Source organism: Herpailurus yagouaroundi, unplaced genomic scaffold (assembly GCF_014898765.1).
Source record: "Herpailurus yagouaroundi ecotype Mexico unplaced genomic scaffold, PumYag 139, whole genome shotgun sequence".
NCBI classification, from domain to species: Eukaryota; Metazoa; Chordata; class Mammalia; order Carnivora; family Felidae; genus Herpailurus; species Herpailurus yagouaroundi.
Window position 1 is genome coordinate 2,381,777 of NW_024412394.1, and position 16,434 is coordinate 2,398,210.

The 16,434-nt window shown below is 50.9% G+C and overlaps 2 protein-coding genes across 3 annotated transcripts; both read left to right on the forward strand.

Annotated features, from left to right (window-relative positions):
* The first annotated feature begins 214 nt into the window (after window positions 1-214).
* FANCE (FA complementation group E) lies at window positions 215-11,733 on the forward strand. 2 transcript variants are annotated; one of them, XM_040473295.1, is made up of 10 exons: window positions 215-668; window positions 3,868-4,489; window positions 5,067-5,111; window positions 5,402-5,461; window positions 5,754-5,897; window positions 6,262-6,385; window positions 6,597-6,675; window positions 8,013-8,079; window positions 9,089-9,214; window positions 11,197-11,733. In XM_040473295.1, exons 1-10 carry the CDS (start codon window positions 421-423, stop codon window positions 11,296-11,298), a joined length of 1,617 nt encoding a protein of 538 aa, XP_040329229.1. In that variant the 5' UTR covers window positions 215-420; the 3' UTR covers window positions 11,299-11,733. The 2 variants fall into 2 exon arrangements, with proteins under 2 accessions (XP_040329229.1, XP_040329230.1); XM_040473296.1 differs by lacking the exon at window positions 5,067-5,111.
* Window positions 11,734-12,679: 946 nt separating this feature from the next.
* RPL10A (ribosomal protein L10a) lies at window positions 12,680-15,403 on the forward strand. Its single transcript, XM_040473299.1, has 6 exons — window positions 12,680-12,740; window positions 13,104-13,178; window positions 13,270-13,350; window positions 13,707-13,855; window positions 14,717-14,889; window positions 15,201-15,403. Exons 1-6 carry the CDS (start codon window positions 12,736-12,738, stop codon window positions 15,369-15,371), a joined length of 654 nt encoding a protein of 217 aa, XP_040329233.1. The 5' UTR covers window positions 12,680-12,735; the 3' UTR covers window positions 15,372-15,403.
* Window positions 15,404-16,434: the final 1,031 nt, after the last annotated feature.

Consider the following 16,434-nt stretch of genomic DNA (forward strand, 5'->3'; position numbering starts at 1 on the left):
ATCTCCGGCAGGACACCTCCTACAAGCTACAAGCGAATTCCCACATTGTGGCCCTGCCCTCACCGCGGCCCCGCCCCATCCGTGGATCACGCGGGGCCTTCCTCCCTCCCCCTTACTCCGTTCCCAGACTCTCTGGCCAGGATCATTGCTAGCCCCGCCCCTTCCGGCCTACCCTGGCCGCTCGCTCCACGTCCGGCCCCGCCCCTAGCCACACCCCACTCGGTACCTTTCTAACACTGGGCGCGAATCTCACCGGCTGGTGGTGCTTAGTGTGCGTCTCCGAGCGCGGAGTGTGGCAGGTGCGGGAGGACACTCTCCGCGGCGTCGGGGCAGGCGCTGGGGTCCTGCTCCCTTTCCCCAGTTGTCGAGGCTGAGGTCAGGAGCCAGATCGGCAGCTGGTGCAGCACCCGGGTCCCGGGCATGGCAGCCTCGGAGGCTGCACCCGCCCTGACTGAGGGCTCGGGGTCGGCGCCCTGGGAGCAGCTGGATGCCCCCGCCCGGCTCCTGCTGCAGGCGCTGCAGGCCGGACCGGATGGAGCGCGGCGCGGCCTGGGCCTGCTGCGGGCGCTGGGCAGTCGCGGCGGGGAGCCCTTCGGCTGGGGCCACGTCCTCGAGGCGCTGTGCCAGGAGGAACCCGTCGTGGAGGGCCCGGACTGTCGCCTTGAGCTGTAAGTGGTCTGGTTGTGGGGCGCGGCATTTCTCCACGGTCATGTGAGGCATGGGCTGGCGCCGCCCACTTTTCTAGATGAAGAGACCGAATCCCGGAGCGGTTAATTGGTTCCCCTCAGCCGGGCGTCCCTGCCGCGCACCCTGTAGGGAGGAGCATCCAACAGACCTTTATTGAGAACCTGCTGGGTGCACGGACGCAGCCGCGAACCTGCCTGGAAGACACCCGCCTTCCGCTGAGTGTAAATGAGTAATTAGAAGCCAGTCGGCCGGGGGCGCCTGGGTGGCTCAGTTTGGTTCAGCGTCCCACTTTGGCTCAGGTCTGGTCATGAGCTCCTGGTGGTTCATGAGTTCGAGCCCCACCTCGGGCTCTGTGCTGACGATTCGGAGCCTGGAGCCTACTTCGGATTCTGTGTCTCCCTCTCTTTCTGCCCCTCCCCTGCTCACGCTCCGTCTCTCTCTGTCTCTCTGAAAAATAAACAAACATTTAAAAAATTAAATAAAAAAGACGACAGTGGGCTCAAATAGATTCTGTTCGCAGATTCCCATCTCTAAAGAAATGGAACGCATACCTCCAGCGTAGGGATACTTACCTATAACAAAGTGTACACAAGTGCAAAAATAATGCCCAAGGGGTGCCTGGGCGGCTCAGTCAGTTGAGCCTTTGACTCTTGAATTGGACTCAAGTCATGGTCCCATGGTTTATGGGATCCAGCCCCCTGTCCGGCTCTGTGCTGACTTGGTGGAGCCTGCTTGGGATTCTCACTCTCTCTCTCTGCCCCACCCCCAAATAAATAAAACTTAAAAAAAAGTAGCGCACATTATAAAGTATACAAAAATAGACATTTAAAACGTGGTGAGAAAACGGACCATCTGTTGGAATGGCTTTATAATGTCGAATTTTCAAAGCACAGTGTACATTCTAGGGCAAAATCACTTTTCTTAAGGATGGTGTTCTTGATAATTATAGTCTTTGGTATGACTTTGAACTTTTCAAAAAAAATTTTTTTATGTGACAATTTCTGCTAGGAGAAGGGTCAGCTCTGCCATTTTCTTATTTGGTGTGCGTCATTTACTGGCATTCAGTTTCTTTTCAGTCATCCTTATAAGTTGTGTGTCCATTTAGTGAGGTTGGTGGTGTTAAAAAACAATACCGTATCCATAAATTCCTTTAATTATCATAATTAAAGTGCACAGAAAAATGTAAAAAGTGACTGAGGTGCTGCCTTCAGCCTCTAGGGGGCTCTGCACACTTGGATACCTCTCCCTCAAAATTGGGCTGGAGACTGGAAGGTGAAGGGCCATTGCATACATTAAATATTTATGATAACTAACTTCTTATGTTTTAGGTAAGTAGAAATGTAAGTTCTAATACTGGCTTCCCACACCCCACTTTGAATTTTTTTTCAAGAAATGGCTCAGGAGGACTTTCTGCATCCCCAAATTGGAGGTCATAGAAATGTTTGTCCAGCTGTCTGGCTTTTTCCGGACAGAATAAGAGGAGGGGACTTAATCTAAGGTCTCTGGGTACAACTTTACTTCAGTATAATTGGTTTCTTTCATAATCTCATGTATTTTATTTTGTGCATTTAACACTTATTTTGATAAGGGGGTTCGTGCACACACAAGAGTTATAAGTCCTTGAAGTTAGGATAGGGTCTCCCCCACCTCTGTACTCCTAATCATCCTCTACCACAAATTGACCATATTTAAAAAAAAAATTTTTTTTAATGTTTATTTATTTTTGGGAGAGAGAGGCAGAGCATGAGCCGGGGGAGGGGCACAGAGAGAGGGAGACACAGAATCTGAAGCAGGGTCCAGGCTCTGAGCTGTCAGCACAGAGCCCGACCCAGGGCTCAGACCCACGAACCATAAGATCATGACCTGAGCCAAGTCGGAGGCTTAACTGACTGAGCCACCCAGGTACCCCAAATTGATCATCTTTTTAACTTTTACTTTAGTTTTCTCTCTCACTTAAGTAGTTGGTTTTCACAAAGAAATAAAAGTCAGATTTTTTTCTCTTTCACTCATCCCAGGTGCCCCTTGTGTATGATGATAAGCAGCCCTGCAAAGTCCCATAGAGAGGAGCAGAGGCGTGATGGCAGGTGGGCTTGATGTACCCATGACTTGCCACACCAGTAAGCCTCGGGTCCCACAGCCGATTTGTGCCTTTACAGCATTACAGACGGCTACACTGCTCTGTCCACAGTAGTGCTTGCCGATGTCTGGACACTTAATTCTGAGAGTTAATTCATTCAATAAAGTGTGTATCAAGTGCCTGATGTGGGCTGATGCTCTGCTGGGTACTGGGACATGGAGGAAGGAGACACTGCCTGTGCTTCTCAGGAACTCAGCGGGGTGAAAGGAATGTCACAGCTAGACTGATGTAACCCTGTGAGTTCCAGGGGATTGCCAAGGAGAGCACAGGGCTGCAGAATAAACACTGCACAGCGTCCTAGAGTGTTATTATTTTACTTTGGGCCTTGGTGCATCCCACAGCACATTCTTTTTGTTTGTTTAATTTTATTTATCTTTTTAAGTAAGCTCTGTGCCCAACCTGGGGCTTGAACTCATGACCCTGAGATCAAGAATCACACGCTCTAGGGGTGCCTGGCTGGCTCAGTTGGTGGAGCATGTGACTCTTGATCTTAGGGTCTTGAGTTTGAGCCCCCCCCTGGGCCCAGGGGCTACTTAAAAAAAAAAAAAAAAATTTGTTAAAAAAATTAAATATGAGTCACATGCTCTACTGACTGAGTCAGCCAGGCACCCCTGGGGTATTATTTTTATGTAAAGTTTGGGAAGGGACTTTTTTTTTTTTTTTTGTAAAACAAGCATAGATCTTTTGTAGAGTAGGTTTCAACGTGAATTTTTGAGCTGAACTAGGAGATGTCAAAGAGCAGAGCCTAGCATAGAATACATGAATACGTGCTCAATTTAAAAAATATTGAATTGTTCAGAGAAATTTTGGCTGTTTAGTAATAGTAAAATGAACTCAAGCTGATTTAACAACAACGTAAAATACACGCTCGATAAGTGCTTGTTGAATGACTGTCATGCTGTCCCCTCCATCCATACTGACTCGCAGGTACTGCCTCCTAGTTACCCTGTCTGTCCATTGCCGTCTAACCTGTAGCTCTATGCAGTCTGTCCTGTGCTCCTTCCAGGAAGATGCTCTTGACTGCTTGTCCTCCTGCTCCCCAGGAAGCCACTGCTGCTGCGATTGCCTCAGTTATGCCAGAGGAACCTGATGTCCCTGCTGATGGCTGTTTGGCCGTCGCTGCCTGAAAGCGGACTGCTCTCTGTGCTGCAGATTGCACAGCAAGACCAAAGCCCTGACCCTGACACCTGGCTCCGGGCCCTGGGGGAATTGCTGCGAAGGGATTTAGACGTTGGGGTATCGACTGCGGGAGCATCCCCATTGTCTAAAAGCTGCCAGAGACAGCTCCGAGGCCTGTGTAGGCGGCTGGGCCAGGGAGGCAGGAGGCTGAAGTTGCTTCAGACTCCGGATCCTGGAGAGGAAGAAGAGGAGGACAAGGAGGATGAGGACCCCCATTGGCCTGGGAAACGCAGAAAGGGGCCAGAGGAAGAGCCTGCCAGGCCTGAGGGGGAGAGGGCCCCCAAAAGGTTACGATATTTAGAAAGGGAGGAAGAAGGTCACAAGGAGGAGAGACACGAACCTGAATCTTTGGAATCCCTGGCAGATGGAGGAGGTACATTGCCCATTAAGAACCAGCCTGTCCAGGCTGAGCCCAGTGTGGCTGGTCAGAGTCTGGAAGATGCCAAGGGCCTAGCTGAGAGTTTGGAGCTGCCCAAAGCTATCCAGGTACTAGGGTGGGGAGGCTGGATTTAGAGGGCTCCTCCAGGAGTGGGGGGTTTATCCAGGGTCAAAGCTGGTTGGGAGACCATTTCCCAACTGGGATAACTGTGGTCCATGGAGCAAGGGGTAGGAGGGTGGGGTTAAGGGAATATAGTCTCTGCTCCACAGCTTCTGAGGATGAGGTAGGAAGGGAGTTATTGGAGGTGGGGAACCTTTGGCCTAATGATGTACAATGTGAGGTTAAAGGATGCCAAGCAAGAAGAGAAGCTCCAGAGCTATCCTATGGAGAGGGCGTGGGACTGTGCCGTGTTCGGCCTGTCCTCCCGACCCAAGGCCTGGGTCTTACCCCCATTAGGGTGGGTGCAGAGAGGTCGATCTAGACAGCTGGATTTCCATGGGCCTTGTCTACTTTGAGTTCTGAAGTACTTTTCAAGGTTAGGCTTTGTGTTCGTGGTCTTCATGAATCATCTTTGCCCCCTAGCTCCCACTGACCCAGGGCCTTCTCTGGAGAGGGAGCTAGGGCTGGGCTTGGGGCCACACGGTGCTGGTAGGGACTCAGCAGTGATCAGGTTCTCCTCTGCAGGACCAGGTTCCCAGGCTGCAGCAGCTGCTCAAGACCTTCGGGGAGGTAACTGACCCCTGCTCACCATTGCCCTTCTTCCACCTTCTGCCTGGATTTCAGCCACGCCCAGGAGAGCACAGGCTGTTTGGACAATGAGGGTCAGGGTGAAGGTCTGAGGACCGTCACCGCAGGGGCTCTTCTTGGCCCAAGTCCAGATACGTCGTCTAACCCCAGAGCAGTCCCTCTCCTCTGGTAGCATCCGGGGTCCTCACCCACCCACTGTGCCAGACAAAGGGGTGGTCTCTGACTTGTCACCAAGGGCTCTGCCAGCCCTAACATGGGATTTGCCTCTCCAGGGCTTGGAGGGTGCCCCTCCAGTTGAGCTACAGCTTCTCCACGAATGCAGTCCAAGCCAGGTGAGTCCAGGAACACGGCCTGGCCTGAGGATATGTCCCCAGCCTTTTTCCACTTACATCTGTGTTTCCTTGCCTCGTGTGGGAATTTGGGGAGGGGATTTTATTGGGTTTTTGGTCTCTTGGGCAGGGGTCACCGTGTGCTTCCTTTGAGCCCTTGGCCCCTCACCATGGGGCAGCTCTCCCTGCCTTCCCTTCCCTTGGAGTGTCCTTGCCCCACCCATTCTGCTGCCCAGTTGGCTTGAGACCGCCTAGCAGAGACAGACCGAGTGTCTGTTTCCCTCCTGCTTGGCAGATGGAACTGCTGTGTGCCCAGCTGCAGCTCCTGCAGCTTTCGGACACAGCTCTCCTGCAGTTCTGCACCTGGCTTCTGTCCCTTTCACCAGACCTTAGCCTCAGCAATGCTACCATTCTGACCAAGAGCCTCTTTCTAAGACGGGTAGGTGCATTGGGATACACTTGGCATGCTGGGGACAGTGGGGGAGAGAATGTGAGCCCGCAGAAGAGTGTGCTTGGGAGAAGGGGTTCCCAAGGCAGCCTGGGGCACAGAAAGAGCATGGACCTCCAGGCCATCTCTCCACATGGCATCTCATTCCTCCCTTGTGGGCCCCAGACCCTTCCAGAAGCTGAAGGGATTTAGGAGCTGGGGAAGGGAACTTTTTGTCCTCCCATGTGAGTTCTAAATAAAAGAATTTTTGTTTTTTCTTTGTAATGTCTATCACCATCTGAAATATGTCTGATAAGCATTTATTACAGGAAAGAAGAAATGAATTAATTAATATTTTCCTCCCCACTGGCTGTAGATTCTGTCCCTGACTTCCTCGGCCTCCCGCCTGCTCGTGACTGCCCTGACCTCCTTCTGTGCCAAGTATGCTTATCCTGTCTGCAGAACCCTTCTTGGCCCCGTGCTCCAGGCCCCAGGAACTGGTAATTCTGGAACGAGCCCCGGCCCAGTAGTTCTTCCCTCTCTGTTCCCAGCACCCTTCACTCCAGGGTGGCCCTGGCAGTTGCGTATTCAGTCGGTAAGGTTACCTGCTGCTTCCCTGACGATGCCCCCCTGTAATGAGCCAGGCATTCTGTTCCATCCTCTCCTACCATTTCCTCCCAGATTTCCCTTGTTCTGCTTTCCTCTACCCAGGTCCAGCTCAAACAGAGTTACTCTGCTGCCTTATGAAGGACGAGGCCCTGGAGCCAGACACGCAGGTTCTAATGCTGGGGTAAGTGTACAGGCCTCCGTGCTGCCCCCACCCGCTCCCACTGGCCAGGCTGGTTCCCGGCATTCTGGAGTTGGAGCTGGCTGGGTACCAGGCCCTGTGCCTGAAAGACCGGCAACTACACAGCTGATGCCCCTCTCGCTGTTGCCTGGCCTGTCTTCCCTCCCGTGGGCATGTGCCAGTTGCCATCCTGTGAACCTTCCCAAGGCCAGGGTTTCAGTCTTCCATGCCGGGTACCTTGGAGAAGGTAGAGAAGAGGCTGGGGGTCCCTGCTCCTGAGTAGTGCACAGTGTAGTTGGCACAGAGGTTAAGAGCACTGGCTCTGGGGTGAGACAGACAGGATTTCAAATCTCAGCCTTGCCTTGGTGAATCCAGACAGGTTATTCCATCTCTGTGAGCCTGTTTCCTCATATAAAAAAATGGGGACGATATTCGCTCCGTGGGATTTTTTCTAGATATCAAATGTGGTAATGCACATAGACCTCCGCACAGTATTTGGCCCCTAGTAAGTGCTCAAAGATTGTTATTAAATTGGTGTTTGGTTTGGGTATTAAAACTGAGGAGTCACAATCCAGACATGTAGGAACAATGGGGAGCTACAACCCCATTGGACACTAATGTGAAATGTAAAATGCTAACTGTAACATGAGAAGGGGGCGGCCTGAAAAACAATGTCCGCCACCACTTATCGAGTACGCTGTCTGTGCTTTAGGTTCATTATCTCAGTCTTCATGCCGTCCTGTGAGGTAGGTGCTGTTGCTGCCTTAGAGTTGGAAAAATTGAAGCTCAGAGTAGTTAAGGGACGTGGTCAGAGGTCACACAGCCAGCCAGGGATAAAGCCTGGGATCTGACTCAAGACCGTCTACCCACAAAGCCACACTGTTTCCATGTGCTGCACTGCCCGTGCGTGCAAGCAGAGGACTGTGCGGTAGAACAGGAAGCACAGTAGAGTGGCCCTCACTGTGGTCTACCTTTTCCCTGTGCTCTGCAGGGCATGCCGCCTTCTCTAGAAAGCCTTCATAGGTATCATCTCACTGCATCCTTGGCTCACCCTCACCTTTGGTACCTGGGATGCTCTCTCCACTCCTGCTTATTTTTCAGGGAACCTTTGTACACCTCACGCCAAGTCCTTCACCATCCCTTCCAGGAGTCTTGGGCTGTAGTCTTCCCAGCACCGAGTATGGGCTGGCTACTGAATGGCCGCCAGCATCGGGGGCTCTGAGTACTTCCTTGGTTGGCTGGGGATCTTGGCTGTCTCCAGTGCCTGGCACTGCCTTGGGGTAGGAGCAATGGATTCCCCAATCTTGGGCCGGTCTCACTGGAGCCTGTGCTTTTTGCAGACAGATCTTGGAGCTGCCCTGGAAAGAGAAGACGTTCCTGGTGTTGCAGTCACTCCTGGAACGGCAGGTGAGCAGGCTGCCCTGGGGAGGGGTGGACAGAGAAGTGCTGCAATGCTGTGGCCCGGCGTGGGGCTCCCGGGTTTCTGATCCCTCCAGTGGTGGAGGGGCAAGCAGAACAGGTGCCCCCTGACGGTAAGGGAGTCCTGGGGCCGGAAAGGCTGGTAGCAGAGAGCTGACTGCCCGGTAAGTCGTAGCTCTGCCTCTTATTAGCCGTGTGGCCTTGGGGAGGGACTTTTTGATGTGTTTGTGTATAAATTTAATTTTATTTTTGAATAGGTTATAGATTCATTTGTTCAAAAATTGTAACGCCCAAAGGATATGGTGAAAAATGTTCCCCCAGCCATCCAGGTCCCCTCTCCAGGGCTAGTCAGTGTTACTAGTTCCAGGGGAACCCTCCCAGAGGGTTTTTCTATAGAAGGACATGTGTTTAAGTTCACTTTTTCCTTGCTTTTTACATAGATGGTAACACACCAAGCTCAGTTCTCTGTACTTTGCTTTTTTAACCTGACAGTCTATTTTGGTAATTTTTCCATATCACTACCTGAAGTTCTACCTCATTTTTTATAACTTAGGTAGTTGACCTGACCTCTTTGTGCCTCAGTCTCCCCATCCACAAAATGGAAGTGATGACACCCAAGGTTGGGGTGAGGTTGAAATCGATAATTGGTGTAAAGTGCTCAGAACAGGGCCTGATACATAATAAGTATCGATTACATTATTATTAAGGAGAGCTATTGTTACTATGCTGACACTACCCCTTGGGACTCCTCACTCCTTTATACCTTAAACCACCAAGCCAGGCCAAGACCTATGTGCCAGGCTTTATGTGCATTATCTCATTTAATCCTTTTCGCCATTTTTAGGATTAGATATCATGAATCTCATTTTACAGATGCAGAAACTGAGGCTTCGTGTGGTTAAGTGACCTTCCCGGGGTTACCTAGTTAGGAAGTGGTAGAATTGGGATTTAAATCCGGGGCCCTTTCTTGTTCTGTCCCATCTCCCAATGTGTGCAGGTGGAGATGACCCCTGAGAAGTTCAGTGTGTTGATGGAGAAGCTCTGTAAAGAGGGGCCAGCAGCTGCCACGTCCGTGGCCTATGCCAAGCTCATGCTGACAGTGATGACCAAGTATCAGGCCAATGTGAGTATCAGTAGGGCCATGAGGGCTGGTCCCGCTGCTCTGAGTGTGCCACGAGGGTGTATGTCTAGTGTTTGCTGGGGAAGACACCCTGAGTGTTAGCCAGGGAAACTATGAGTTCAAGCCTAAGACTGGGGAATGAGACTGCTTAGGAGTTCATTCATCCCAGCAACACCGCTGTGGGCCAGATGTTATATGGGGCACTGGAGAATGAATAGTGACCATGACGCAGTCCCTGTCCTTGACTTGACACTCTCCACCAGTGCCAGGCTAGTGAGGCAGGAGAGAGATGATAACCAGATCACTGTAATATCTGGTAGGAGCCAGGTGAGAGGTGTGGGTGCCGGGCATTGGGTGGCAGAGGAAGAGGGGTGCATCTAAACCCTGCTTGTGGTTGGGAATTGGGACAGGCTTCTCAACTCTGAAAGGGTAAATGGTGGTCAGGGGCCAAGACTGAGGAAAGGGCATTTCAGGCAAAGGAAACAGTTTAAGCAGTGAGTGTCCAAGGGGTCTACAGGTAGTTCGCTGTAGCTGAGGCCTAAAAACGTGAGAGCAGATGGTAGTTGGGGTGAGGTTCAAGGCTAGAGTTAAAATACTGAGAGCTAATAGTGCGTAGCCCCTGCTCCGTCTCAGGCACTGTTCTAAGCCCTTTGCTTATGTTAACTTGCTAGTTTATTCGATGTGTTAGCCCAATAAGAAGGTACCATTATTAGCTCCATTTTATAGATGAGGAAATTGAGACTCACATTGCCAGGCCATGCTAGCATCTTATGGAGGATGCTGTAGGATTTGATGAGGAGCATGGAGTTACCCTGAAGGCCAGGCACCCTTAGCTGTTGGCTCTTTACCTTTTTGGGGGAGTCACAGGTCCATCCGATGATTTGATGAAAGCTATAGATCCTCCCAGAAAAATGAAACCATGAACACACATCTTATGCACAATTTCAGGAGGCTCCTGGATCCACCGAAGACCCTATGTAGATCCTGGAAGAAGGTCCTCCAATGTGAGGCATCAGTAGTTATCCCAGGGCTTTCAGCTGGAGTGTCTTGCTCAGATGTACATTTTATAAAGAAGCCTCGGACATCTGTAAGGAGTGGGGATTCAAGAGAAGACAGGGCAGAGATCTGTCAGGAGGTTGTAGCAACAGATCAGGGAAGAAATACTGGCCCAGAAGGAATGTGGCAGTCACAATGGAGTATCTTTGACCCTCAGTTTTCTATTCTGTAAAATAGGAGGGGGCACCTGGGTGGTTCAGTCGGTTAAGCGTCTGACTTCGGCTCGGGTCATCATCTCACAGCTCATGAGTTTGAGCCCTGAATCAGGCTCTGTGCTGACAGCTCAGAGCCTGGAGTCTGCTTCAGATTCTGTGTCTCCCTCTCTCTGCCCCTCCCCTGCTCACGTTCCGTGTCTCTCTCCCTCAAAATAAATAAACATTAAAAAAAAAACTTTTTTTTAATAAAATAGGGTTGTACAGATTTTATGAAGTCATGGTTATAAAGTGTTCCTACATAGAAAGTGTTCCTACATAATTGTCAGCTGTTATTAACATGGCCGACTTGGTGGGGGCACCTGGGTTGCTCATTCAATTACGCATTGGACTCTTTGATTTTGGCTCAGGTCATGATTTCAGTTCCTGAGTTTGAGCCCTGCATCAGGCTCTGCACTGTCAGATTTTCTGTTTCCTGTCTCCCGCTTTGTCCCTTCCCTGCTTGGGTGCATGTGCATGCACACACTCTCAAAAATAAATATATGAACGTTTTTTTTTAAATGTGGCTGACTTACTAAGTTGTACACTTAACATCTGACCCCTGGTCCACTTGAACCCGAAAACTTACTTAATCATAGTAGAATAATGGGTTTAGATATCTCCTCCATTGTCCTGGTGTCCTAGATTCCTCTCTCCTTCCTAAACAGTGCCATGAGGCAGAGAGGAAAGGGAAGGATCAGCTGCTGGAGTCCTGATAATTATCTTCCTTCTCCCCAGATCACTGAAATCCAGAGGCTGGGCCTGGCCACAGTCCTAGAGCTCAACACCACTTTTCTGAGGAAGTCCCTGCAAGCCGCCCTGAGACGTCTGGCTCCCTGACCATCCAGCAAGGGACCATACTCCTGGAGCTCCCTCACCAGCTTCCTGAAGGCTACTTCTGCCCCTAGTACCTCTCCCTGACCCCTTGCCTGGGGCTAATGGCGGAACCTGCCATCCCTGCTCCAGGATGCAGAGAGGCCATCTTGGCCTTCCAGCCAGCAGGCAGGGTCCTGGGCTAGAGGGGTTGGATGGGCTCACTCCTTGTCACTTTTACTTCAGGCTGCCGGGACAGAAACTTTCTGATAGGCCTCAGTAGAGTCAAAGCAGACCCAGAATACATGAATGATGCTTCAGGAGCCCTGGAGGTGACCTGTGTGCTCAGCACAAATATCTTATGCTCAAGTGTATGTTATGACCCTCTGTGTTCTTTCTGATTTGGATAATAATTTATTAAAAAGCAGATATTTAATAAAAAGCAGGAAGTTTAGTGTCTTATTCAAAGCAGTGTCTGCCTTCCTATTAACTCTGGGTGCTTGTTGAAACCAACACACCACCACCACCCACCTACTCAGTGACAAGGGGCATCTTTTTCCTGGTGAAATCCTCTGTGAGGGGAAGGTGACAGTTCTCAGGTTCATTCATTCACAGTTCTGTGCGATAAGGTGTGATGCCACTCACCTCGGCCCTATCAGAGCTGTCTTGTGCACTGACCACCGGGGAATGGGGCCGTGAAGGTGGGTGCAGCTCAGTCTGGAGCTGGAGGCTTTCGAGGAGGAGTCTGTAGGACTCCTGGGGTTTCTATGGGCAGAGAAGAGGATGGGGCCGGCTGGACAGAGGAAAGGGCAGAAAGGGTTGTGCAGTGCTGGCCGTGTGTGTTGTAGTAGCTAGGGAGGCACCTTGTCTATAGTAACTACTTAACGGGTAGATGACATTGAATCAGCTATCAAGTGAAAATTTATCACAGTACTTTCCCAGCTCTTCCCCACTGCAGGCTTTGAGGGGCCAGGAACCGAAGTTTCGTGACATTCCCTTCTCACAACGTCCTCTGAAGCCCTGAGCCCCAGAGCAAGATGGTGAGGGAGAGGTCAGGAGCAAAACCCGCTTTTGAGACCCGAAGCAGGTGTGCAGGACAGGAGGAAAAGGGCAGAAAAGGTTGGAGAGAAACATGGGGGAACTGCATGCTCTCAGCGACCATTACGGTGCGGTGCCCAGTACCAGCCTATTAAGTGCCTGGCAGTGGCTGGCGCCAACGAGAATATTCCTCGCGGGCCACGGGGCTCCCAGGACCGCAGAATCTATCTCCCAGTGTTCGAGCCACTCTAGCTGTGTAACACGCGGCAGCGCCCTCCAGCGGCCGCAAACGGCTGGGCTCCCCGGGTATTGCGTGTCCCGGCCCTCGCGCTCAGAAGGAAAGCTACATCTCGCGAGAACAGGAGGCTTATTTGAGCGCATGCGCGAACTGAGTGATTCTCTTTTCCTGCTGTTGTGTGTGGCGCTATGAGGTAAGTGGCACTTAGGGAGCCATCCACACTCATCCGCGCCCCCTGGCACCTTGGTGGGGGGAGACTTGCGGGCTGAATCGGGGGGATCCTTGCCTCTGCTTCGCCGAGGGGCATTTCTTGCCGGACGCCGCCCTGCAGGCCCGGCGTTCGAGTTTGAGCGCCAGGCCCGACCGCTAGGAAGGTATCTCTTCCTCCTGGCCTCCAGCTTTATCGCACCCAAAGCTCTTGATTTGGTGTCCGGAAGCCTCTTGGCGTGCGTCGTGAACCCTTCCTCTGTCTCGAAGCCTGAGACTTCTGACTACGCCGAGGGTGTTGATCGGCGCCTCCCGGGTCCTAATCGCTCGTCTTGATTCTCTCTCGCAGCAGCAAAGTCTCCCGCGATACCCTGTACGAGGCGGTGCGGGAAGTCCTGCACGGGAACCAGCGCAAGCGCAGGAAGTAAGCGCGCGTCTCCGCGGGGAGGGCGGGACCGGAGCGCGGTGGCTTGGGCAGTCGCGGGCGGCTGGTTAACTTTATTACCTTCTCTAAGGTTTTTGGAGACCGTGGAGCTGCAGATCAGCTTGAAGAACTATGATCCTCAGAAGGACAAACGCTTCTCGGGCACCGTCAGGTTGGCACCGTTCTGATCCCACCCAGTCCTCCGTGACCCCGTGCCCCTCGCCTCCCATCGGGCTCCCGGTTGAGCTCGAGGCGGCTGGCACGTGCGGCACTGACGCGCTTGGGTAGTTCAGATCCCCTGCTCCGGGCAGGCGTGGCTGGACGGACCCCCACCCTGGGTCTTAAAATAAGAGGGGAGGCGTGGGGAGGCCTTGGCCGAGCCCGCCGGCTAGTTTGAGAAGCCAGACTAGTTGTTGGTGAATGTGGACCTTCTGGGTAAGGCTCAGTGGCTGCAGCGATCCCAGACCCCTTCACCTGCTCTTGGAGTCCCAGGCTGGGTTTGACCTGTTCTGTCCCCCCAAAACGCAGGCTTAAGTCCACTCCCCGCCCCAAGTTCTCCGTATGTGTGCTGGGGGACCAGCAGCACTGTGATGAGGCGAAGGCTGTGGATATTCCCCACATGGACATTGAGGCTCTGAAGAAACTCAACAAGAATAAAAAGCTAGTCAAGAAGCTGGGTGAGTGTGGCTTGCTGTGGTTTTGTATTTGGGCAGACAGTTCCCATGGGAATGGTAGAAGAGAGGTATTTCTGCCATTGGGATTTTCATTTATTTGTTTTTTTAATGTTTATTTTTGAGAGTGCGTGAGAGCGCAGGGGAGGTGCAGAGAGGGAGGCAGATGATCCAAAGTGGGCTCTGCGCTGACAGCGGAGAGCCCAGTGTGGGGCTTGAACTCCTGAACCATGAGATCATGCCCTGAGCTGAAATAGGAAGCTTAACGACTGAGCCACCCAGGTGCCCCCGTCCCCCTCCCCCCCATTTGGATTTTTAAAATGATGGGAGAGGGAGTAGAATCGTGATGGAAAGGATCTGCTGTGGTTAGTTGACTTCTGATAATTTTTAACCTTTTAAATGTTCCCTTTTATGTTGGCTTTGAAGATTCTCATTGGGTTAGCTCTCACAGATGGACTAGTCAGGTGCTGGTATGTTTTGACTAGGGATTTCTATTTAAAACTGATTTCTTTTTCGTTTTTATCCTTTGTGTAAGCATTTTACAGGTAGGAAATAGGAGCCCTAGTTACTGTGAATCTAGAAAGTAGGAAGGCAGGATTTGAACTCAGTCTTAATGAGCATGTGTATTTTCTGTGAACATGAGGGTGGGTCAGCCTGGGCTTCTGACCAGGTTTCATGTGTGAATGCTGGACCAGTAAAACTCAGGAGGATAGAGAAACTGGAGTGAGAGGATTAAAAAAGACTTGGTACTTGGAGAGCGGGGTTAGCAGGGTGGTTAGGGGCCACTTTGTGGTTGGTTGACAGAGCCCTGGTTGGAGTTGCCTTCCGGGGCCAGATCCTAAGCATCCAACTGCTTCTCTTCACCAGCCAAGAAGTATGATGCCTTTCTGGCTTCTGAATCTCTGATCAAGCAGATTCCACGAATCCTGGGCCCTGGCCTGAATAAGGCTGGCAAGTTCCCTTCCTTGCTGACCCACAATGAGAATATGGTGGCCAAAGTGGATGAAGTGAAGTCCACAATCAAATTCCAGATGAAGAAGGTAAGGAAGGCTGGCTGGGTTGCATAGGTTTAGTACCACCTGTCCTGGAGTTCTCTAAATAAGTTTTCCATTTATTTTTTCTGAATTCTCTACATGGGAGCCCTGTTTGTGTTTCTGTAGATACTTAGGACATGTCACAGTCACTGAGCAGGGTTGAAGCTTTTAACATAGCCCTGGTCTTCCTGGCCTGGGGTCAGAGTAGGTTTATTAGTGACTGGAGGTCAATTTGGACCATCTGGATTGTAGTTGTGCCTCCTCTCTTACTCTGTTGCGTCTAGCCACCAACCTGATTGACTTTCCTCTTCCCACAGGTGTTGTGTCTGGCAGTGGCTGTTGGCCACGTGAAGATGACAGATGATGAGCTTGTGTATAACATCCACTTAGCTGTCAATTTCCTGGTGTCATTGCTCAAGAAGAATTGGCAGAATGTCCGGGCTTTATACATCAAGAGCACCATGGGCAAGCCCCAACGTCTATACTAAGGCACAGTTTAATAAACCCTAGTGCTACCTGCCATTATCTGTCTGCCTGTGACTAGGGGAGAGGGAAGTGCTCTGTGAGCTGACATTGCATGCCAGAGCTTTGTGCTGATGACTGCAGTTCCTGGCACCCAGTGATGGCTAGTCCTTTTCTCCGTGCTGCAAACCAGGAAGTGCATTCTATCTACCTTAAAATTTAGGTCTTTTGGATACTTACAACATGTGACAGTATAGGACTACTAACAGGGACTGAAACTCTTCTGTACCCTGGAGGGGCTGATCTAGGCTAGGACTCCAGCCTGTAGTGCTCCTGCTTACTAGTAGAAAGGAGTCAGGGCCTTCACTGTGAGGACGTTGACTCTGTCCTTGGCAGCGTGCTTAACCTGTGCGCTGAAGTTGCTTCCCTTTTACACCATTGGTTCTTTCTGTGGGCTTTTTTTGTTTGGTTTTATCCCTCTAAGTGGTGTGTTGAGGCTCAGTCTGTAGGGATCACAAGGACCAAATGGAGTTTGGATTCCTAGATTCTTGTCTGCAATCCTGATCTAGTATTTGTGTGACCTCAAGTTGAATACTGTATATCCAGGGGTAGTAATTTACTCGGAGATGTTTAGGAAAACACAAATAGATCTGTATTAATATTGTAATTCACCAACCTTGTTTTTTGGGGGAGCTTAGCAAGCGGGTAGAATTGGGCTGTGGAAACTTTTAGATCTTTGTACTTGGGTAGGCTCTGCGGCAGGCAGTTCCCTGTTCTTGCCTCCAACACCCAGTACTGGGAAGTTGGTTTTTGGTATGGGAAATACCTGTGATTTAACATTAGACTTGAACCTGCTTCATTTAACTTTGGTAAAGTAACAGGTTCATCCCTCCATCTCTTAACTACAGCTGACAGGCTAATCCAAAGTATATATAAAAATGTACCTTGAAACAAGCTTGAACCATGAACAATCCGAGGTTTTCACCAAAGATCTTTGAGGTTTTTTTTTTATTGTTTTAGCTTTTAAGTTAGTAACTGCTAGTAACTTTGCTTACTGGTAAAAAAGCTGCAGTCTTATCTTGTGATAAG

Bases quoted from the DNA above. Each gene is read 5' to 3' on its own strand.
- RPL10A (XM_040473299.1), top strand. The intron at 13,179-13,269 runs GTAAGCGCGCGT...ACCTTCTCTAAG, and splicing joins AACCAGCGCAAGCGCAGGAA to GTTTTTGGAGACCGTGGAGC. The intron at 13,351-13,706 runs GTTGGCACCGTT...CCCAAAACGCAG, and splicing joins CGCTTCTCGGGCACCGTCAG to GCTTAAGTCCACTCCCCGCC.
- FANCE (XM_040473295.1), top strand. From the start codon at position 421: ATGGCAGCCTCGGAGGCTGCACCCGCCCTGACTGAGGGCTCGGGGTCG. The intron at 4,490-5,066 runs GTACTAGGGTGG...TCTCCTCTGCAG, and splicing joins AGCTGCCCAAAGCTATCCAG to GACCAGGTTCCCAGGCTGCA. The intron at 5,112-5,401 runs GTAACTGACCCC...TTGCCTCTCCAG, and splicing joins TGCTCAAGACCTTCGGGGAG to GGCTTGGAGGGTGCCCCTCC.